This window comes from Strigops habroptila, chromosome 1, assembly GCF_004027225.2.
Source record: "Strigops habroptila isolate Jane chromosome 1, bStrHab1.2.pri, whole genome shotgun sequence".
In the NCBI taxonomy this organism is placed as follows: Eukaryota; Metazoa; Chordata; class Aves; order Psittaciformes; family Psittacidae; genus Strigops; species Strigops habroptila.
In genome coordinates, this window is record NC_044277.2 from 64,261,041 (window position 1) to 64,283,090 (window position 22,050).

Genomic DNA, 22,050 nt, shown 5'->3' on the forward strand with positions numbered 1-22,050 from the left:
AAGTCTCAGGTAAGATTTATTGCTTCAATGTAAAACTTGGCGGCTCGAAGCCTGGAATCAGGCCCCACATCCCTCCTCCCTGCAGCCCCCATGGAGCCAGTGGTGGGCACAAGACCTGCCCGCCACCATGGCCGTTCCCGGATGGCTTCATATCTGCCTCCTGCTTCCTGCAGGGCAACAACAACCTGCCCCAGCAAGTTGAGGCCACAGCCGCCTGACCCATAGCAGGCAGCTGGGTTTTGGAGCCTGCGGGTGACACATGGGCTCCTGGGGCTCCCTCCATTCACCAGCAATCCTGCAGGGAAGTGGGTAGTGCCAAACGTGGGTCACCAAGATGTCAGGGGCCTCATCTCCAAGCTGAGCCAGGATGGAGGACATGTGCCACGTTTTGAGGATCCCTTCTGCAGAGCACTTATTACTCATCCGCCCTTCCCCTGCACTGCTTGTGTGCTGACACGACAGCCTGCCTCTGCCAACCATGCCTCTGCCAGCCTCGGCCATTCTTTACACCTCACCTTTTAAGGGCATTTGGGAATGAAAAAAGTAAAAATACAAAAGAAATAATAAAAATAACCCAACAACATCGAAGAGCCACCTCTCCTGCCGTCCCCAGCTTCCCTGCCCCCGCCACTGCGCACTCTTTGTAATGGTCTCATCTACAAGGACAATTGAAACTTTATAGTGCATGATTCATCGTGCGGGGCTGCGCTCGGAGCACGGTGCGTATTACATTAATCAGTGTCAGGCCACTAAAACAGAGATATGAATATGAATTCTCCATATTGCAGGGGAGATAAATGTGCTTGTGAATAATTGATCGGTGCCCATGAAAAAAAAAAAAACAAGAAAAAAAAAAAAGAAAAAAAGAAAAGGCTTGGGCGGGAGAAGAGGGGAGGAAGAGGAAAACACGGTAATACAATGAAAGAAGTTCCCGGGAGAGGCAAGGAGCCCCATGGTGAGGGCTGGGGCTGATGCGGGGCTCCTGGTGGGGCACAGCAGGCTGGTTCCTCCCCTCCCCGGCCAGCTCCCACTGGCTCCGGGGTGGCACAAGGGGTGGAGGAGCGGGTGTGGCAGAAACCCAGCTAGAGCAACAAGAAGGGATGACAGGAGCCGGGAGCGGCAGCAGTCGTAGGAATGAGCCAGTTTAAGCACACACACCCTACTAATTTTCTTGTTCACTTTCTCTGGGCATGCTTTTTTTTCTGTTTCCCCAGGTAAAAATAGACTTATTTTTTCAGAATAAAATAGAAAAAGAATAAAAAATGAGGCCTGCATACCAATGAGCACGTTTCATAACTACGTCTCTGTGACAAAGCCAAATCCCCGTGAAGCTTTCAGTGCGTTCTGGCAACTGCTAATTTCGGAGTTTGTTTGAACTCGAGATAATATCAACTTTCCAGTGTTCTTTCTTCAGAGATTTCTGCCATTCCTCTGTTAATGCTAAGTAAATAATAACAGGAGCAAGACAGAGGGGCAGTTTTTACTGGGGGAGGATGGAGGATTATGCAAACATGTATGAAAAATGTTTTCTGCCACCCTTTCGAATAGCATGAAAATGTATCTTGGGCAGTCGGTTGTTGTTCTAAAAGAAGTATTGCTCGATATAGCTCCCATCCTATTCAATGCAAATTTTACTATTGACTTTATTTCTCGGGTTCAGGTACCGTCATCGCTTAAAAAAAAAAAAAAAAAAAAAAAAGTAGAAAACTAGGACTTTCCAATTACTCTTATCAGCTCGAAGCATTCCCAATTAAGGCAAATCGTTTAGCTTAAGCTTCCCCTTTATTATTCTCCCAATGCTCTGGTATTTGCTGGTATACATCTGCCAGGGTGGATCTCAATGAAAATGGAAAATATGACAGAAAAACTACAAATTATTTTCCTGCCAGGATGACGCAAGCGATCATTCCTAGCACTGCTCACGTGACGAGAGAAACCGAGGCAATATGGAAGCCCCCGCTTCTTCCCAAAACCGGCGCAGGGGCCTTATCCCGCCCGGCCACTGGCCCCGACCCCGCGCACCGGCAGCCCACGAGGGAGAGCTCCGTGCCACAAGGCAATGCTTGCTCCCGCTGAAACCTCCTCCGGGAGAAATGGCCACCTCGGGGAAAAGTGACAGCCCTCGGGGCTGCTGGGCGCCCGGCGCGCCCCCGCACGCGGTCTGTCCTCACTTCTGAGATGGCCTCCCTGCTTTTTGGCTTTCCCTCTTCTGAGGGGCAGCCACTTGGTGCTCCTGCCCAGAAACTTTGGAAGTGGCGCAAGCACCCTCCAAGCACGCAGCCGCGGCCTCGGGCTCTCCTCGGGCCGACCCGCGGCTTCGCCGGCCGCGGGGGAGCCGGGAGCCTTGTCCCGTCCCCAGTCGCGGCGCGGAAGCGGTAGCGGGGAGTGGGGGGCTTCCCTCACGTCCGCCGTAACCCCCGCAGCTGGCTGGAAGGGGAAGCATCACAACTGCTGGTACTGCTGGGGGGAAGGAGGGTGGGGAATTCAAGCAAGCAGCAATAATAGTAGTAGTAGTAGTAGTAGTAGTAGTAGTAGTAGTAGTAGTAGTAGTAGTAGTAGTAGTAGTAGTAGTAGTAGTAGTAGTAATAATAATAATAATAATAATTATAATCTGCAGCAGAGCCTGCTCTAGAGATGCTGAGGCTTCCAAAGGCAGAAACCTGCCAGTCAGATAGCTAGTAGGACTTATCACTCTCCGGAGGATAATCAAACCTGGAAGCACGCTCCGGAGGATGCTGCTGGGTTTCTGTGTGGCCTAAAGTCGAGCAGCCCCCCGCTCACGGGTACCCCCGGCCCCGATTGAGCAGAGCCCCCGGCCAGGGGATGGCGCCGCCCGCAGCCCACAGAGGGCGCTGCGAGCTTGCCCAAAGCCGGCCTGCGGCCTGGCGCTCGGCCCCGATCGGAACCGCTCGGCTCCGCTCGGAACCGTTCTGCTCGGCTCGGCGCCGGCCGCCGCCAGCGGACGGGGAGCAGTAGTGCGCGCACACACCGCGGACACCCGAGAAGAGACACCCGCGTACAGGCACACTCCCGCGCTCTTCGCAGCTAAAGTCCCTTCTGACGTTAATAGGCCGCAAAGTAATCCCCTCTCCTCCCCGCCCCAACCGACTTGGCACCGCCGCCTCCTCTCCGCCTGGCAGAGCATCACTGCGCGCTTTTTACGCGCCGTCTCCCCTCCGCAGAGCCGTGCCCGAAGAGAGGGGCTGGGACCGATGGGTTGCTGTGGCCGGCTGCGCCGCCTGTGAGGAATTTGGGAGCCGGCCCTGAGGGAGGCGAGGGGCAGCCGGTGCGGGGCTACAGCCATGTCTCTTGGATTGGCAGGAGAGAGAAAGCAACTCCATCAGGTTCACACCAGCGCTGTTTGGCTTTACTGGCGTGAAGTCTTTTTTGCTCCCCACCACCACTTTTTTTTTTTTCTATCATTAAAAAAAAAACCAAAAAAACAAAAAAAACACCAAAATGTTTTCCCTCTCCTCACTGAAAGCTAAGTTACTATGGTTTGGTTAAAACTGTAATACACTCTTTTGCTGGAACCGTTACCAAGGCGGGACTGCCTGTGATTTAGGAAAAACAAACCAACTGAAGCCAGAAAACAAATGAATTGATGCTACGCTGGGAGTCGCAGGATGTCACAATGAGTCTCTTCTCAGAGACAGCCCTTCAGATATCCCGCACAAAATCTATTTCGTCTGATCTGTTTCTCTAATCCATCTGAAAAAAGCCAAAAGTAGACGCCTACCGCCTCCACTACTTTGTCAACAGATCTCTAAGAGATAGTTCACCGATACCCCTCTTTGCTTGCCATGATTTTGCAGCTAAATCAAGATCAATATTCTGATCTGTGACAAGAATTTTATTAATATTCTATTTGAAAATCTCATCTTGCTTCCGACAAGTCCTGGTTTGAGGTTGGTTCAGTTTGGATAGGGCGTCACCACATTATTTCTTAATGACTTTCCCAGCTGCTTCTTTCCATTTTCCACCATCAGCAACCATCTGGTATCTTATTAGCACCTCAATGCTCATTTAGTGTTCTCATTTAGGAGAAAAAAGAAGTAAACGCTCAAAATATTACACATTTTAACGGACAGTCTTTGGAAGATTAATGCCTTTATAAACTGATAGATCGTCTCTCTCAGTCTCTGTTTAACCAACAGATCGGAATATCAGAACTTTCTTCTGGGAAGTGCAAGAGCTGCCATTTTTTTTTTTTCCCCTGCTAAAATTGTTCTTAGTCTCTTTTACTCTGTGTTTATTTAAAGCGTAAATCGTTACAAAGTATTCTGTTTCCTAATCTATTAATTTTTTTTTTCCTGGCTTCAGTCGCAATGTATACCAAAGCGTTAACGCTCTTGATCCAATTTAGGAACCGGTTTGGACAGCAAAATTATACACTTGGGAGCAAAGAGAAAACTCGTCCCTCTCATTTCCAAGAATGTATTTTATAACGTAAGTGGAAGTCAGATCTATTTATGTTCCGAAAGTGGAACGGAACACGTCTGATGCATCACAATTGAAAAAAATAACTTTAATTTTACTATTCAAGACGCAGCTTCACTCAGCTTCTTAAATTTACGTGTATGAAAAGGGAATCTCGCAGCTTGTTTTCGTTAAAATAGCTGCAAGAGTCGTTAAAAGCTTGGATTTAGCATTTTGAGTTTCAGTTAACCAAAGGCAAAAAGACGATTTTTTATAAACAAATTATAAATGTTTGAATAGATTTGTAATATATGTATAAGATCTGCAGCAACAGAATACATACCTGAAGAGAGGCTCGTAATTTCATTTAGTTTATTAGACAAAAATATATGATTTAGACAAGTTTTGCTGACGCGTTATTTACAATCGGAAATCACTCTATATACAGAAAAAACACAAACACATGGGAAACATTTACCAAACAAATAATCCGAGAATGGTTAGAATAACACGATCTGGAATGGTACAATGAAGAAGGGGATCCATCTACAGATTTGTGTAATCGCTTTTATGGATTTGCACCACCTTATTGCAAAAAGAGATTGATGGGAGTCGTTTATATCGTTTCCTTTTTTTTTTTTCTCTTTTTCTTTTTTTTTTTTTTTACTGTCCTTAATATCAGTCTCTGAAACATTTTTTCACCAAACCATTTAATCAAGCGGAAGGGAGAGCTGTTAAAATTCTCGATGTTCCCTCTTGCTGAGCCAAAGAGCTGCAGGGGGGGAGGGAGGGAGGAAGGGGGGAAAAAAAAAAAAAAAGAAAGACGTAACAATCTTTCAGGGAAAAAAAAAAAAAAGAGAGAGAATCCTTTCCTATAATTGCCTGTCTATTGCTATAGCATCCTAGTATTAGTTAACTGCACAGAAATCATTGTCACTGGTGTAATTAACACAAGATCTTTGAGGTCTGTTAAGTTTCAGAGAAGTTACAGGGTGGCTATATACAATTGCAATATAGCCTAACTTTGAAAAGATTACAGCAGGTTCTGCGTTGTTCTTATTGTCTGTACGTATTATTAAGGTGATGATTAGGTGTTAAAATTAATCTTTATTATTCAAACACTCTGTTACACATAAGTAACATTCCTGCAGTGAAAACAAACAAACAAACTCACTTGTCACGGACAGGCTGGAAGGGCGACTTTAGCGGCTGAGGTGGGGATTCAGTTCTTGGTACATTTTCTCTTTCTAGAAGGAGACAGAAGGGGAAAAAAAGTGGGGGGAAAAAAGAAAGAAGAATCATTTTAGAATAACAACAGTAAAAATCTGGACAGTGTGCAGAGAACACACCTTCCTTTCACCCTCTAGTTGAGAAGTGTGTAGGTATATGTATGTGTGTGTGCATACAGCACTATCCCCTACTTTCAATATTTAAGAAGCATGCATGTATGCAAGCTTTCCTTGCCGTATTTTTGAATGCCATTGAAATTACTGGGAGATGGGGGTCAGGAAGAAGAAAGGAAGGAAAGCAAAACTCAAAGAACATGCTTCATGGCACTATTCCTGCATTACCATTTTACTTGCTGGGCATATAGGGTGAGAATGTAATAGCCCGCATGAAATGGGCTTAATGTGTGTGATCAACATGCTCCAGGAAAAGAAAGATAGAAAAAAAATCAAGGTTAGGGTACACTGTCCGTAACTCCATTAAAAGAATCAGTTACACCAAGGCTGAATCTGACACTGTTCCTCAAGGAGAAGTTCATGTGCGTGTGTTGGGGGTGGAGGGAGACGAGGATGCCTGGTGCGTTCATTACCTATGTGTTTGGGACTTGTCCTCTCTGAAGGTTTTTCACTGCTTAGGGCTCCCAGGGTTGCTGTTAAAACAGAAGATTGTTGCTGGGCCTGGAGGTGGTGATTGTGATGAGCAGCGTGGTGGTGATTTACTCCCAAAAAGGACCTCACATTGAGCAGGGAACTCTGAGTGAGGAAAGCCCCATTTGTCCAGTTGTGAAATTTGCCAATCTGGCATGTGTAGAGTCCATGGCTGGGGAGAAAAGCAGGGTGCTGGATCTGTGGAGAAGTGTGGTTAACCTGGGGAGGAGGGGGTGGTGGGGGAGAAGATTTCAGGGCCCCATCAGGACTGGTTGCTGTTTCTGCCAAAGACCAAATCTTGGGTTTGCTGTGAGGTGGCATCTGTAAACTGTTCTGTCCCCCGGGACTCATGATTCGCGTGTTGTTGTCAGAGGCCTCCTTCACCATGGCCAGTGCGTCTTTGGATTTCAGCCCTTCAGACCCCGACAGTGCCAAATCCTTCTCCTTTTCTAAGTGCTCCTCTTCACTGCTTTGTCTCAGGAGATCGGGCTTCTCCTCCTCTTCCTCGTTGCTCTGCTCCCCATCGTTCTCGTCGATTTTATCTATATCTATGCTCTCCAGGTCGATTTCCTCATCGTCCTCATTCTTCTCAGGGTCCCCCTCATTGTCACTCCCGAAGAGGTTTGCATCTTCTTGGTCCTTACTCCTGGAGCCCCAGGTCACCTTGTTCTCCTTCTTGAGCCGCCGGCGGGCGTTGGCGAACCAGGTGGAGACCTGGGTGAGGGTCATCTTGGTGATGATGGCCAGCATGATCTTCTCGCCCTTGGTGGGGTAGGGGTTCTTGCGGTGCTCGTTGAGCCAGGCCTTGAGGGTGCTGGTGCTTTCCCGAGTGGCGTTTTTGGGCCGCCCCGGATCGCCGTACTGGAACTGTCCATAGGGATAATAGCCGGGGGCAGTGTGGGCAGCAAAGGTAGCAGGGTGGACACCCGGATTATCTTTCAGCTCGTACTGGGAGCCCTGCAACACATTCAGACAAGCGGAGAGGAAAAAGCACATCAATTATCTCATTAACGTCTCTAACAGACCTGAATAGGCTACTGCGGGAGCCGGAATACGCCTTGGAGCGGTGCAAGGGTCTTCCCAGGGAAGTTCGGCCCTCTCCGCTCCAGGCTCTTCACGTTTAGATCAGACAGAGGTATTCCCAAAAGGTCTCTCCCCCCACCTCCCATTCTCTCAGGGAAAGGAAAAGAGAGAGGCTAAGCTGGGCTCTGCCAGGTATTATGCTTATTTTCTCCGCAAACCAAATAAAATCAAACGATGGAAAAGCAGCAACTTCACATTCACCTCGGCGAAACAGTTTATTCTGCCCTCGAAATAATCAGGCAGAGAAAGCAGGTACTGCACCCCAGTTATAAACTACTGCCCGCGCACAGCGTCGCATTTGTCTGCAAAATATCCCGGAGGATACTACAGATGCAAGCAGAGCGTTCTTCTTTGGCCCTAGATCTGCCTTTAAAAGGAGTTGGCGTGAGGCGAGGCTGGGGAGATGAATGCGCAACTTCAGGACGAAGACACTTATAATGTAAGAGATTTTCCACACACAAGCCAACTCCCCCGCAACCCTCCTTTCTCCAAATCATACACTAAGATTCTGGTGTAAAACATTAACTTCTAACTCTTAGAAAAGCCTTTAAACTCTGGAATGAAAACTGACCGACGCGTTTTAGAATATGGGTATGCAGACACTTTATCTCCGAAGTTTTACTTTGATCTGGGCAGAGCAAACACAAATTGTTTACAAGCGTTTAGAGACGGTGATTTATTTGCAATCAATATTCTTTTTATCATCCGTAGTAAAACACAGCAAGTCAAATTATCCCATCAGGTGTTTTGGTAAATAACATTTTATCTTTCTAGCACCCTCATTAGGCCTCATTATTACCGCAAATTGCCCAGATATTAACTTAATATTTTAGCACTTGAATTACAATGCTCAAAATTGTAGAATTTATTTCAAAATATCATCATGGCAAATCACTGTAGTAAAACACCAGAATAATCTGCAAGGAGGAAAGGGAACTGATCCAAAATAGCTAACGTTTAAAGCCGGGTTTTTTTGTTTTGTTTTGTTTTGTTTTTTTTCTTTCTTCTAGTACAATCTCGCTTTTTTTTTTTTACTTTTTCTAGCCCAGAAATACATTCTTAGTATTACTCTTGCGAAATTTGTGTCAGCCTTAAAAATGAACCTTTTCAAAAATGTCTGCGACGAAACTGATCCAACTTTGTCAAACAGTTGAAAAGGAACAAGTATTTTAATTTCAGAGGTGAAACTTACAAACAAAGAGAAGCCCGATGCGATTTTGGTAATGTGTTACAGAGTGGGCTTTCTGCACTCCCTTTATTCTGCTGGCTTTTGTTATTGTTGCTGAAATGATATTTTTTTGTGTAACGTCTTCTGGGAATTCTTTTGAAGAAGCCACTTGTAAATCACTCACTGCCTCTGTCTCAACTTTGACTGCACTTCCAAAATCAAGGTTAAAAAAGTAGGAAACGCATGCTGTTCAAAGTGCCTTCGCAGGAAATATTTGCAGCACAAAATTATCTGTTTTCAGATGCTGACCCTTGTTCAGCAGTGTATCTACCTGCTCCCCGACATATACGTATTAAAACCCCTCACAAGTTATGTCTTGCATGCACCCACTTGTAAATATTCACACTTTTATGATTCGGAGGGGAGTGAAAAGAGGGTCATTTAGAAACTAGAGTGGAACCTACGCGTACCGACGCCGAGAAATTTGGGAGAGTAAAGCAACGGAAACGTTTCAACGACACCAGAGATAAAAACAGTTTGTTAAAAACCAGATGTTTCATTTTGCAACTATTACACTCTAAAGAAAAGGGGGGGGGGGGGGGGAGACATCCGAAGGCAATTTGGTTTAGAGTTAACACCAGTGTGCCTTTCTGCTCCGATGCAGATACCGGGGTATAGATGCCCTCCTTCGCCTGATGCAAATCCCATCTATGATACTCTCCGTAATCAGAGTACGAAAAGTTCAGGGAACAAAAACAGGCCATTTATAAAGCTTAAGGAAAATGTCTTGAAATAAGCGGGGGTACCAGCTACCAACACTGCACTTTGGCCTTTCGGACGGAACCTGTTTCTCTGCTCGGCGGCAGAGAAAAAGACCAGGCGGAAAGAGGAGAGCGCTGGAAAGCCAACTGCAACAACGGGACCGACTGTATCACCCGTCAACACCACCGCCAATAGCGACAAGGAGCGGGGAAAAAGCCGAGTTGCTGGGGAAAGCCGACATCACGGAGGCAGGAGTCCTGATCAGCCCTTTCACCCCCAGAATTAAAACTCGGAAGAGTTTTGCCCTGCTGGAGCGACTGGGCCGAGGGGGCTGCGCCCGCAGACGGAGCCCGCCGCCCCGGCCCCGGCCCCTCTCCCTCGCAGCCGCCGCTGCCGCACGCGTTCCCCGCTTCGCGGCGGACCTCGCGCCGGGCGGCAACAGCTACCGCCGCCGCGGCTGCCCCGCCGCTCCCCGCTCCGGCTCCGCGGCCTCCGCCCGCCCAGGCCCCGCTGTCTGCGCGCTCCGTGGGACCGGGGAGCAGCGCGGTGCTCTCTCACAAACTCACTCACCATTTGGGAGAAGAGGCCGAGGTCGGCGGTGTAGGGCAGGAAGGCGCTGTAGTTGGGGGCGCTGTAGGGGCTGGCGTACATGCCCAGCACCGAGGTGACAGCGGCCGAGCCGCTGCCCAGATCGGCGCCCGCGGGCCGGCCCGAGGCGGCCGCTGCGGCGGCGGCGGCTGCGGCGGCGGCGGCCAGCACCCCGGGCCGGTCGCTCCCGTACACCGCCTGGCTGGCGCTGAGATACTGCGGGTAGCCCAGCTGGGGGAAGGACATCTCCGGGACGCGGGCACAGCGGCGGCGGCACTGGCGGCGGCGGCAGAAGCGGCAGAAATATAAAAAAAATGGGGGGAGGAGGGGGGGGGGAGGAATTACCGAAAAAAAAAAAAAAAAAAAAAGAAGGGGAGGAGGGAGCCTGAACAGCTGGGGAGGGGAGCGGAACAAACCCGGGCTCCTCTGGATCTCTCTCTCTCTCTCTTTTTTTTCCTCCCCCCTCCCCTCTCTTTACTGGAGTCAGGCAGGGCGAGAGAACAGAAATCGAGCCGATAATTTTCTTTTTTCGTTCTGATTTCTTTCTGTCAGAGATATATTGCAACCTAGGGATGGAGGAGGAGGAGGAGTGTGGAAGGATTCAGTGGGGTGTCTTTCCTCAAATCTCGGCTCTTCTGTGCTCCTAAATCCCTTAGATGTGATCTGATCAACAATTGAGCTCCAACTGATGTGTCTGCCCTTAGGTCCTAGGCTGATCTTTCAGATACAATTTGAAGTTGATGTTTTGATTGGCACCCACTTGAGCTGCAAGCACCGCCCCGCTCCCCCCCCCCTCCTCCCGCCCCCCTGGGTGCAGCACGTGGTGCACAGCCCAGCCTGGGCCACTTTCCTCCGTGCCTGCGTGTGCGTGCGTGTGTGCGCGTGTGTCCGCGCAGCTGCTGTGCTGTGCTCTGTGTGTATTTAATGTTTAGCAATGGGCTCCTTTCAGAAAAGCCCCCACTGCTGTATGACAACCTGTCTACACGATTTTACAGCTGTCCAACATTGGGGTTTTGCTGTTTCGCAGCTTTAGTGTGTCCCCTTTTAACAAAAACAACTGTGTTGCTGGCTTGTTTTGTTTTGGTTTTGGTTTTTGGTTGGTTGGTTTTTTTTCTTTTTCCACCTTTAACATTGAGTCCCCCTTGTCGTCTTTGGACTCAGGAACAAACGTGAGTGGCTGTGAGAGGAAAAGGGGTTTTTCAGCCAGGCGATTTGTAACAATTTACCACTAAAAAAAAAAAAAAAAGAAAAAGAAAATAAATTAAAAAAAAAATAAATAAATAGATAATTTGTGTCTATCTACAGCAACCCACAAACGCCACACACGCGCGAACACACACACACAACTTTGCTGAAAGTCAAGAGGCTCCTTCGTGGCAGTTCTTCCCAAAAGAATCTTTAGTTTAAAAAAAAAAAAAAAAGGAGGAAGAAGAAGAAGAAAAAAAAAAAAAGACACGCAGCGACCTTCCCTCCCCCCCTCTTACCCCCACCTTCCCCCCCGCCCTCTCTCCTCCTCATGCCCTGCCGACGGATTGACACTCAGGGACAATTATCAGAGGCATTGCGGCGGTTCTCGGAATATTAGCAATAAATAATCCCGCAAATCAACAGCGGCGACATGTTTGCCGAAGGAGAATACCCCTAGCCCCCGCCCCGAGCTGGAGCAGGGGGGGAGCTGAGTGGCTTCTAGATTGTCAAAACTTCCATCCCCCCGTGCCAGTGGGGACCAAAGGAAACGCGGGGTGGCGGAGAGGGGGGCGGACAGGGAGGGGGAACCTCCAAAACGAGCTGTTGCCATTATCACCATTAAGAGCAATGATTACAGGGAGGGATTTTTTTGACCCTTCTTCTTCCCCTTTCTCCCTTGGAGTGGGGTGGAAGGTGCAGCGGGAGACAAAGGACTCTTCGGCGAGGGACTGAAGGACTCGGCCGCTTCGAAGGAGAGGAGTCGTCACCGCTGTGACCCGCCCGAGGTGTTGCCCGCTTCCCCGACGTGGCGGGGCTCGCCCGTACTCCGCCGGATCTGGCAGAGCCTCGCACCGCCCGGCCCGCACCGCAAACTTTTCTTTTCCTATGGCTGCCGGGGCCTTCCCAGCCCCCCCGCCGCTGGGGGAAACGGCGAGCCGAGGGCTGGGCGTTTAGTGCCCCGACCTTCCCAGCCCCCGGGGGCCGCTCTGCCCCACGGCCTGGCCTCAGGGAACGGCCCCGCGGAGGGGCGCTGAGCGGCCTCCCCCTGCCCAGCCCAGCCCAGCGCTCGCCGCCGCGGTCCCCGCCGCCCGGGAGCTCCGTCTTTGTGCTGAAGGGGCGGCCGGGGCCTCCGAGCTCTTCCTCAAGGGACGGCACGGTGTGGCATGGAGGGTGCCGCAGACGCGAAGGCTCGCTGCTTTTCGGGACGCAAGTGTCTGGCGGGGGAGGGAGGAGGGAGGGAAGAAGGCGGCGGGGGACACGGGTGTCTCTCTTTCTCTCTAGCCCAGGGCGACAGCCAGCTCCTAAGGTCCGCAGGGCTTTTCGCCCCCTCTCTGCGCTTGCAGACGCGGGTCCAGCTGGACACCACGGGTCCCGCCGGGGACTGGCCGCCCCGGGAGCGGAGGGAGATACCTCCCTGCCTGCTAACGCTCCTAACCCCAGCCAGCCCTCCCCGCCCCGCGCTCAGGAGAACCGCTCCGTGTCAGAGAGTTGGTTGAACTTCCTTCCCCTATCAGTTGGAAGCAGCTAGCTTTCCCCTTCCTATGTCTAAGAGGGAGAGGAGGACCTTCTCCCCCTTACCCCCCCTCTCCAAAATCTCACCCTCAAAGCAGGAGAACAACCCTCAGACAAAAATGCACCGCCGTGACAAAGCTAAGTGGGGCTTGAAAATTGCTGCGGTGTTTTGCGAATGGAAGTGTCACATTACAAGGGCTGCAGGTAAATAAAGGTGGGATAAGGCACCGACGCTGCCGAAATCTTCTTAGCGCTTTAGATGTGGGTGGAATGTGTATCCAGAAAAGGTTTCCACTTGGAGGCTTAAGAAATGTGAGTCATCCCCTCCCCCATCCTGCTCAGATCGGTTCGGGGAGGGAGGGGGAAGAAAGGAAAGACAGAAAGGAAAAAAAAAAGAAAGAAAGAAAGAAAGAAAAAAGAAAGTCTCACTTGCTTTTCTATCTGCCCAGCATCTTTTCGTGGCTAACTTTGCTATTCTTCACCTTGCATGGAAATAGAGCAAATAAATGCAAAGTGCAGGTCACCTGCAATGCTGATTTAAAGGGGGAGAAATGAGGGCAGGAAAGAATTAAAAAAAGAGGGGGGAATATAGGAAAAGAAAAGAGAAGAAAAGAAAAAAGGAAAGAAAAGAAAAGAGAAAGAAAAGAAAAGAAAAGAGAAAGAAAAGGAAAAGAAAGGAAAGGAAAGGAAAGGAAAGGAAAGGAAAGGAAAGGAAAGAAAGGAAAGGAAAGGAAAGGAAAGGAAAGGAAAGGAAAGGAAAGGAAAGGAAAGGAAAGGAAAGGAAAGGAAAGGAAAGGAAAGGAAAGGAAAGGAAAGGAAAGGAAAGGAAAGGAAAGGAAAGGAAAGGAAAGGAAAGGAAAGGAAAAGGAAAGGAAAGAAAAGGAAAGGAAAAGGAAAGGAAAGAAAAGGAAAGAAAAGAAAAGAAAAGAAAAGAAAAGAAAAGAAAAGAAAAGAAAAGAAAAGAAAAGAAAAGAAAAGAAAAGAAAAGAAAAGAAAAGAAAAGAAAAGAAAAGAAAAGAAAAGAAAAGAAAAGAAAAGAAAAGAAAAGAAAAGAAAAGGAAGGAAGAAACCCGCCGAGGAGGGACAAAGTTGAAAGACTGGGAGGAGAGCTTTGTTCTTCTTCTGCAAAGTTGCCGGCGCAAGGATGAGCAGGGTCCTGTGAACGCCATTAATTATGCACAGTTCTGATCAGTAAATGCCAATCCCTTACGACGCGATTCCTGCTCCTGCATTGGACATTGCCCATTTTTCTGAGGGTTTATTAAGTCACTTCAGTAGGCAACCTTTCAAAGCCCCTTTTAATTTCCACACATACACACCACCACCCCCTCCCTTGTGCAAGTAAGTTGGGACCAGAGCTGCTACACTAAGCTACTTAGCTTGAAAATCAGTTTAGTGAAGGTCTGGGAGATTTTGGGTTTATTTCCCCCCATACAAGACCTGTAGCAGGAGCTTAATAACAAAAGTGCGAAAAGAACGAAACTGTACGGAAAATTACAAACATCAGCAGCAGCTGCCAGAAGCACCAGGAAAATCTTTCCCTAAACCCAAGACCTAAACAGTCAAAAAGGTTCGTGTGATCAGCCCCCTTATCCATAAATTAGCTTGAAATTGTTAGGAGATAGAACAAACTAGTGTTGGGGTTTTTTTGTTTGGTTGGTTTTTGGTTTTTGTTTTTTGGTTTTTGTTTTTGTTTTGTTTTGTTTTTTTAAGGTAATTTTAATCATAACGCAGGGGGGAAAACATTTTCACTCCTTTTGTTCTTTTCTTTTTCTTTTCTTTCTTTTTTTAGCTCTGTGCTTTAGTTGCTCGAATACCTCCTTAACTTTAGGAAAAACCTAACAAAAAAGAGTGCGGTGCCAACTCATTAGCCAAGCGACGTTTTTAAAGACGATAAACAGTCACGTAGTAAAAAAGGGTTTGGGCTCAGGGTGAAAAGCAGAGTCACCTTCCCGCTGAAAAGCGGATGCACATCTGAAAACAGGCTGGAGAGGTATCTATAGCAGCGCCGGGTATAACGTGATTATACCTAAGGTAAAATAAATTGTATACTGTTTAAAGTGAATCAACCTAAATGGCCACGCTTCTGTAATTCAAAGATCATTGGGCAGACAAACTTCTTTCATGGAGAAGGAGTTTGCAAAGACAGTGCGATCCGTCCAGTTTCTTAGGGCGATGCGTCCACCGCCAAGAGATTTTCTCTTTATTAACAAACCAGTTTAGATAGGTGTCCGATAACAAATGCAAATCCAGACATAGGGGTCGCTGCTTGGCCGAATTTTAACTGAAGGCTGATTCTGCAGGACCTGACTGAAGGGTCTGCCTGCGAAGTGAATATGCGAAGCGAATATGCGAAGCTTTAACACTGACTCTACTGAAAAAATGAAGTCAGCGATTTTGATCTGCTCCAGATGCCCTAAGAGTGGATATTGCAGTGCTGGGAATCCGCACCAAATATCTGAGGGCACTGATGGTAATCAGCGCAACACATCAGCCAGGGGGGACTGGCAATTGTGATAACCTGCTGCAAATGTGCAGGGCTGGAGATGGCAGTGATAAACCGCTGAAAATATCTTCAAATGGAGATGACAGAGATGTTGAAAGAGACACCTAACTATGGGGAGAATGGGATACTAAGCAGAGCACAGGCTGAGAGTGGAGTTCACATATTTACTAGTCTACGGTTCACCCATGCAATTGCCACGGAGATAGGTGCGTTTGCGCGGTGCCCCTACGCGCAAAAGCGCGCGTATGGACCTGCTAGTAAGATTCGGGGGTTATGCGGCGTTGATAATAAGATCTACCGAAAGAAAGGGAGGCTTAATGGCTAAAGCGCCTTGTTTGTAGCTTGGGAAGGAAAGTTTTCATCTAATTCTGTAACTGCTTTGAGACATCCTGGTAACGACTTCTTTTGCAAATCCTTTCTTGATTTTCAGCTCGCACTGGTAACAGACGACGAAATTTAAGATGAGCTCTTCAGATGATAGTCTGTTTCAATTTTCTTTCCTGTAGAAAGAACGTGTGGGGGATGGAGTGGAGGGGAGTGCCAAAAAATAGATTATCCGTATGTTGCTAATTTTCTAGCTGTTCTCAGCAGGTAGTTTCACTGGCGGGGGGGGGGGGGGGGGTGTTTCTCTTTTTTTTTTTCTTCCTTTTTTTTTTCTTTTTTCCCTTTTTTTTTTTTCCTCCTCCCTGTCGTTTTTAATGTGTAAGTTTAAAATAACTCTACCATGTTAAGTATCAATCCTATACATTTTAATGATACATCTGTGCAGGACTGAATCCATTAATTTAATATATCTCGCCAAGGTTCTAATTATGCACCGACAGTCGACTATTTGGATCAGTTAAGTGAATTTTCATTGAGTGTATTATATCTGATGTGGCATGGGGCCGTGTTTCATTTGACGACACGTACTTTTTTAGGGGCGCAGGACCTTGGCGCTTTTTTCCTCCCACCGGCCACCCGCCGCCAGGCCCCGTCGCCTCCGTGCGCCCGTCCGTCCTGAGCGCTTCTCATCAGCCCTGATTTATGAGCCTTGTTAAACACCCATTATTACTTTGCACCTTTTTTCCAGCAGGGTCTGGGAAACAACCCCACTTTGTGACAACAGGGCATGTGTCAAACAATTATAGGCGGAGAGGTGATGTAGCTCTGGAGCACCAGATTCCCCCCTCCTCCCCTTCACGTCCAATCGAGGAACATTTCTGTTAAAAACAAGGTAAAATATATATATTTAAAAAATTTCTCACTTTCTCTTTGCAAATTTAATTCACAGCATCAGCAGCCTTCAGACCTCTGACCGTGCAAACGAATGTGTTGGTTTGTCCTAATAAACACAAAGTTGAAATCAGGTATACCTGGTCGATTACCTAAACGTGAACAGGTACACATCCATAATACAAGAAGGAATCTAAGCCTGAGCAGATACAGAGTTTGACTGTACTCGAGGTAACAGTTAATAAGGCGTTTACGAAGATTATTTTATTCAGGGGGAGATAGAGCATTTAAAAAAGAAATTATGGTCATTTGTCTCTCACTTTTTTCTTCTTTTTTTTTTTTTTTTTTTTTTTTTTTTTTAGTGTATCAAGAAAAACGGATTTTTTTTCCCTGATACCCTGGTGGTGACTTTTTATTAATCCTATATCAGTCCACCTCAGTTGCAACTTACATTTATTTCTCATAGCAATGCGAATACACAGATGCTGTCTGCCATAGCGTTTTCGCAAATTAACTGTTAAAGCGATGCACACAGGCCTATATGAATAAGCTCACACATCTATAGAATGAATCATCTGCCTCTCTCTACATTTATCTGTCCGTCTGTCTATCAACCTATCTATGAATATTTTATTGGTCTGAACTTAATTAACAAAACAATTTCCATTTTGTCTCCAAAATGATCAACAGCAATTATGTGAGATTTTTAAGGTTTATAATTTTATGTCACCAGACTGTTGCTCGGGGGCAGAGACACAATTGCCGTGCCAGCTGCAGTTGTATTTATTTGTTTTTCTGTCTTGTTCCTGTAGGGCTGCATTATGCAGTTTTTAATTAGTTTGTGTTTGTATTTCACCCATCCCAAATCAATGCCATCCTGGAGCAATGCAATGTAAATTCCTGCAGTACAGGTGTAGCTGCTAGCTCTGGAACACTAGGAAACTCATGTCTTACAAATGAAAGCAGTGAATGCCATTCAGCCAAACTGTCAGCTTTAAACAGCCAAGAGGAAGGAGATCAAAGCAGAGAGTAGGAACTTCTACTCTCCAGATTAGTCTTTATGGTTTGAACGCCTAATGCTATTAAGGGAACCAGGACATACAGCACATCGTTGGCTACAAAGTTATTTCTAATTTTGCTAAAGTCCTGCCTTATTTTGGCCAGTGTAAGCCTTCAGAGCATTTCAAGATGCACTGTTTCCTTTGAGGCCTAGTAGCTACTCATCTGAAATTATGCAGAACTAATACCTTCAGAGACACATTTCTGTTTGTGCACATATTTATATAACTTATCGCCTTTTGAAAGATAATTTTGATTTCCTCCTAGGTTCCACAAAGTCTTTTAATAGAACTCGCGGCAATAAAACCTGGAATTCTAGTATCTCCAGACATGAAAAGTCCCTTTATGTTGTGTTTGGTGTCTCTTCTTTCTTGAAATGACCTCTGTACGGTGGTGTATAAATCTATTATTCTAGTCACTGGGGAATTCTTTTAAAGCATTTTTTCTTTTTTTTTTTTTTTTTTTTTTTTTCCCAGGAATAAGAGATCGTTCATCTTTAACTAGGCCACATAGAAATTATGATTCAACAGCAGTGTATATTTAATTAGAGTAATCTCACTTGAATTTAATTACCTAATGAATTATTTGTTTAAAAGGTAAAACGGCTTGTTTGCCAAGTACAGTGCAACCCACTGATAAGAACTTCTGTTATAAGAACATTAATATTTAAAAAAAAACATTTTATGGTTTTATATTTTAACTCTTTGGTTCTGACAGCAGTCTGTGGGCACAGCGAGCCCACCGCGATCAGGGCTCCCATCCACCTCGTCCCTTCGCCTCCCCGCAGCGAGCCCCCCGCCGCCGACGACTAGCGTAAGTAACGCGCCCCACCGCGCCGCACCGTGCGGCGGGAACGGGGGTGAGATGCCAGGGAGGAATGCACGGAACACGGGCGGCTCTGCAGGGTGAATTTCGAGGAGAAACGCCGGCGCCGGGCGACTCCAAAGCGGCGGTGAGGCTGCCCGGCTGCGGCGGGGAGAGGGGCTGCGCGCCGCCCCGCGCCCTGCGCACCGCCGGGCAGCCCTCACCCGCGGAGCTGCTCCCTAGGGCTGCTGTCCCTCCCCGCAGCGTCGTGCATGGAATAGATCCAGGCCAGGAAGGTGTCAAAACAGGGAGCGTCAGGCTACAAACCCGTCATCTTCTTTCTTTTAGCTTTTTTTTTTTTTTTTTTTTTTTTTTAACTTTCTCCCTTTCCCCGCAGCCTTATGGACAGTGTAGCTAATGGCAGTTCTTTGATTATTTATGTTTCTTCGGCCAAGGCAACAAAAACTGACTAGCTTCTACCCTTGACCTTTCTCCCCGGTTCCCAAGTTTTCCAGCTACCGCATTGTTTGTCTCCAAGATACAAGGCGCACACACAGGGCTGAACTGCAACACTTGTCAGAAGAATCGTCTGCAAGCACCACAGCTCGGGGATTATCCGTCTCAAAAAAAAAAAAAAAAAAAAAAAAGCTTTTTTTTTAATTGCAGTAGTGGGAAGCTCTCCTTGATGTATTCAACTGCAGAAACACGAAGTCTAAAAAATTCCTATTTTAAAATTTTACCTTGGGGTTTTTGGGTTTTTTTGGGTTTTTTGGTGTTTGTTTTTTTTTTTTTTTTTTTTTACTTGTTTGTTTTCTTCTGATCTGGGAACTCTTCTGTAGTGTTTGACAATGGGACCTCTCGAAGGTACCACTGTGCGTCTACGTATCGCTCGGACCCAGAACTTTCGGTCCGTTCTCCTCCCTTCCCCCGAACACAATGAGGCCACCGGTCTGGACCCCTCTATCCCCACCCCGCAGTGATGCTCTGGCACCAGGCAGGAAGTCCGATCACTGTCAGAATAGGGAACAAGCATTAACAGATGTCTTTGGAGGTGGCAAAGGTGATCAGGGTATGCCAAAAAGGAAGCGGGCGTTTCTCCCTTACTTTCCTTTGGTAGGTAAGAACCTGCCAAACATTTCTACTTGCGAAGCACCAGCAAGGGGGAAAGAGAAGGGTGTGTTTACTTAAGCCGTGGGCAGGGAGGGTAAAAGAAGCAGCAAGCTTAAAACTGAGTTTCGGGGATATTGAGGCATCAGTTCGAGCCAAAGCCGTATTTGGGGGACCTTAATAGGTGGCACCGAAGCTCCTACTCGGTCAAAAGTGCAGCACCACTAATTAGCCCCTGGGTGCACAGACGTGCCGCTCACACGTAGCTGGAGAGGTACCCACGCTTCCAAACACCGAACCCGCCTGCTTGGCAAGGAATTCCCCCCCGTCATCCCCCGCGGCCAGACAGAAGATGACCCGCCGGTCTCACCGCAGAGGTGAGGGGCCGGCAGCCCCCGGGACCCCCGGTGCCGCCGGTGCCCGGCCCGGTGCAGCCGCCCCACTCCTGCACCCCTTCTGGCGCCGGCGTTTGGAATGAAGGTGGGCTCTCTGCAGTTTCCACCACAGTTGGGTGCTTTGCTGCAGACGTGCACGCTCAAGTCCTCAGCCAGATGCCAGACAGCTTGCGCAGCGCTCAGCTACGCGCCAGAGCAGCGGGGCTCGGGTAGTGGGGCTGCGCGGAGAAACCCCTCCGGAAGAGTGGAGGCGCGGGGTTTGGAGTTGTGCAGGAGGTCAGGCAGGAAAAGGGGAAGCGGAGGCGAGCCTCGGTCTTCGCCATTCTCTGTCCTCTCCATTTCAGGGCGGGGATCCTCATTTATACATATTTTTTATTCCCTCCACATCCCCATGATTTTTGGAGGTCTGCTGAAGAGAAGCAGCTTCATGCACAGGTTGCACAAGCTGCTGGCGCTGTGGCAGCGCTGGAGTTTATCCGCACCTCAATTCCTATTTCTTGGTGCTGGAAGTGTTTGAGCCTGATGTCTCTTTTGCACTTCCAGGTAAATACACCAGGTCCTGAACTCAAGAGTAGCCTCGGGTGTGTTAGAGCGAGAATGGCCTATTGACTTCAGAAAACCTCAGACCTCACAATTATATTAAAAATGTTTAAGATATTCAAAGCTGAGACTGCAGTCATTTTCAGAACCTACAGCAAACTTGTCACAATATCTCATTGTTCAGAGGCACATAAATAAGTTTGTCTCCTCTACCATGTGTCTTTTGCACACGGGATTATTAGAATCCACTGGCAACTCCATTGAAATATTTGTAATGGCTTTAAGATATTATGGGAGTTATAGATCTGTAGGACTGGCATTTTAATTCTTGAGGGCCCGTGCTTGTCTTGAAGTTATGAGTGCAGCTGTCACAGCACATTTACATAATGTAGTTTACTCCATTAATTCTGGTAACCAAGTACATATATTAACAGACCATATTTGTCTGCGTGTTTTTATTCTTACCTCCTTTGGAAGATGTATGCATTTCCACTGTATTATTACTGATAAAGTACAGCTGTTTAATTTCAATCATGTAGTTATGGTAGGACAAACTATTAAATAAATATTAGACTGGAAGTTGTTGAATTAAAATTCCTCACAAAAGCTCCTCAGATTCTTTTTAATATTCTATAAACACTATAATTTACAATGTCATTCTAACTGTTCTACAGCTTTCTTCTAACACTTCAGCATTAGTAGCAGTTGGTGTATTTTCTCTCTTTGCTTTCTTTTTTTCTTAAATGTATAGTCACTCTTTTTGCTAATGTAATTGACAAGTACCCGTTGATGTGTGCTGCATTTTAATGATGACTTTTTGTTTTATCCAATACTAATTTTTAATAAATTTGTTTGGATCACATTTTAAAGACAGGTGTAAACTGTTGCTTTGGGTTTTAATGCCTTATATGGACCTGGGCAAGATTTTTGCCTGTGAACAGATTTGTGCTCAAGCCAGACTATATGTTTTTATGCATTTATAACTTACATACATTTTTTACTTTACTTTAGGCTTACTGAATTGTAATTAGCTTCCCCTTCTGCATTTTTCCTCTACATTAATACGCTGAAGTCCATGAGGCCCATATCTCTCTTGTATTTGCTTTTTCTAATAATGCAAGAGTATATTTGAATGGCAACACAGCTTGAGCTTGGCCTCTATCAAACAGCACTAGTCCATCGAAAGCATTGTATCAGGGTAACAGTGAAACCAGAAATACATTGGATTTTAAAAAATAATAGTAATTTGAATGAAAACACTTCCACTGAAACATAATATTATGAGAAAATCCTTCATAGGTGGTGCTTAGAACAAATATTGGCTGGTGGGCTAATAGTGTAACTTTTCTAAACAAGAAAGTTAATCATGTCCTCCACTGAATTATTGGTCTAGATGCTGTAAGAAACAGGAAACTAGACTGCTTACATTTTTTTAGGACTGGGTCTTTGTGGTAGTTAAATCACTGTGGCAATGAGAGGAACTTAGTGTGCAATCATGAGCTGCATCATTGTACTCCACAAAGTAGCACTGAGTTTATTTTATTGATTCACTGCAGTTCTTCCCCCACTGCTCAAACTGCTATTCCCCATCTCAATATGTTTCATTTTACTTATGCATGGTATTTCATTGCCAAAGATGGCAATTTTTAGGATTTTGCCTGGGGTTGCGAACACTCAAATAATATTGATAATATCACATCCACATAACTGCATGAAGACTTAACATAGACTTAACATGGGCAGCTTCAACTTACAAGACATTTCATACACTGTGGATAGATATAGTTTTCTTTTTTTCCTGATACGTATTCTACTGTTTCCTCATATGTT

General features: G+C 46.7%; 1 protein-coding gene and 1 long non-coding RNA gene across 3 annotated transcripts; one reads left to right on the plus strand and one right to left on the minus strand.

Moving 5' to 3' along the window:
* Positions 1-4,774: 4,774 nt before the first annotated feature.
* Positions 4,775-10,615, minus strand: IRX1 (iroquois homeobox 1). Its single transcript, XM_030507010.1, has 4 exons — positions 9,877-10,615; positions 6,236-7,250; positions 5,594-5,666; positions 4,775-5,191 (listed from the first exon to the last, which is right to left on the minus strand). Exons 1-4 carry the CDS (start codon positions 10,138-10,140, stop codon positions 5,134-5,136), a joined length of 1,410 nt encoding a protein of 469 aa, XP_030362870.1. The 5' UTR covers positions 10,141-10,615; the 3' UTR covers positions 4,775-5,133.
* Positions 10,616-15,812: 5,197 nt separating this feature from the next.
* LOC115617357 lies at positions 15,813-20,825 on the plus strand. Of its 2 annotated transcripts, none has more exons than XR_003994580.1 (3): positions 15,813-16,316; positions 18,092-18,187; positions 20,224-20,825. It is a non-coding gene; the product is annotated as an uncharacterized LOC115617357 (long non-coding RNA). The 2 variants fall into 2 exon arrangements; XR_003994579.1 differs by lacking the exon at positions 20,224-20,825 and adding an exon at positions 18,576-18,881.
* The last annotated feature ends 1,225 nt before the right edge of the window (positions 20,826-22,050 follow it).

Bases quoted from the DNA above. Each gene is read 5' to 3' on its own strand.
- IRX1 (XM_030507010.1), bottom strand. From the start codon at position 10,140: ATGTCCTTCCCCCAGCTGGGCTACCCGCAGTATCTCAGCGCCAGCCAG. The intron at 5,667-6,235 runs GTAATGAACGCA...GTCTCCTTCTAG, and splicing joins GACAAGTCCCAAACACATAG to AAAGAGAAAATGTACCAAGA. The intron at 5,192-5,593 runs GTGAGTTTGTTT...CCCCCCCTGCAG, and splicing joins TTCCAGCCTGTCCGTGACAA to CTCTTTGGCTCAGCAAGAGG.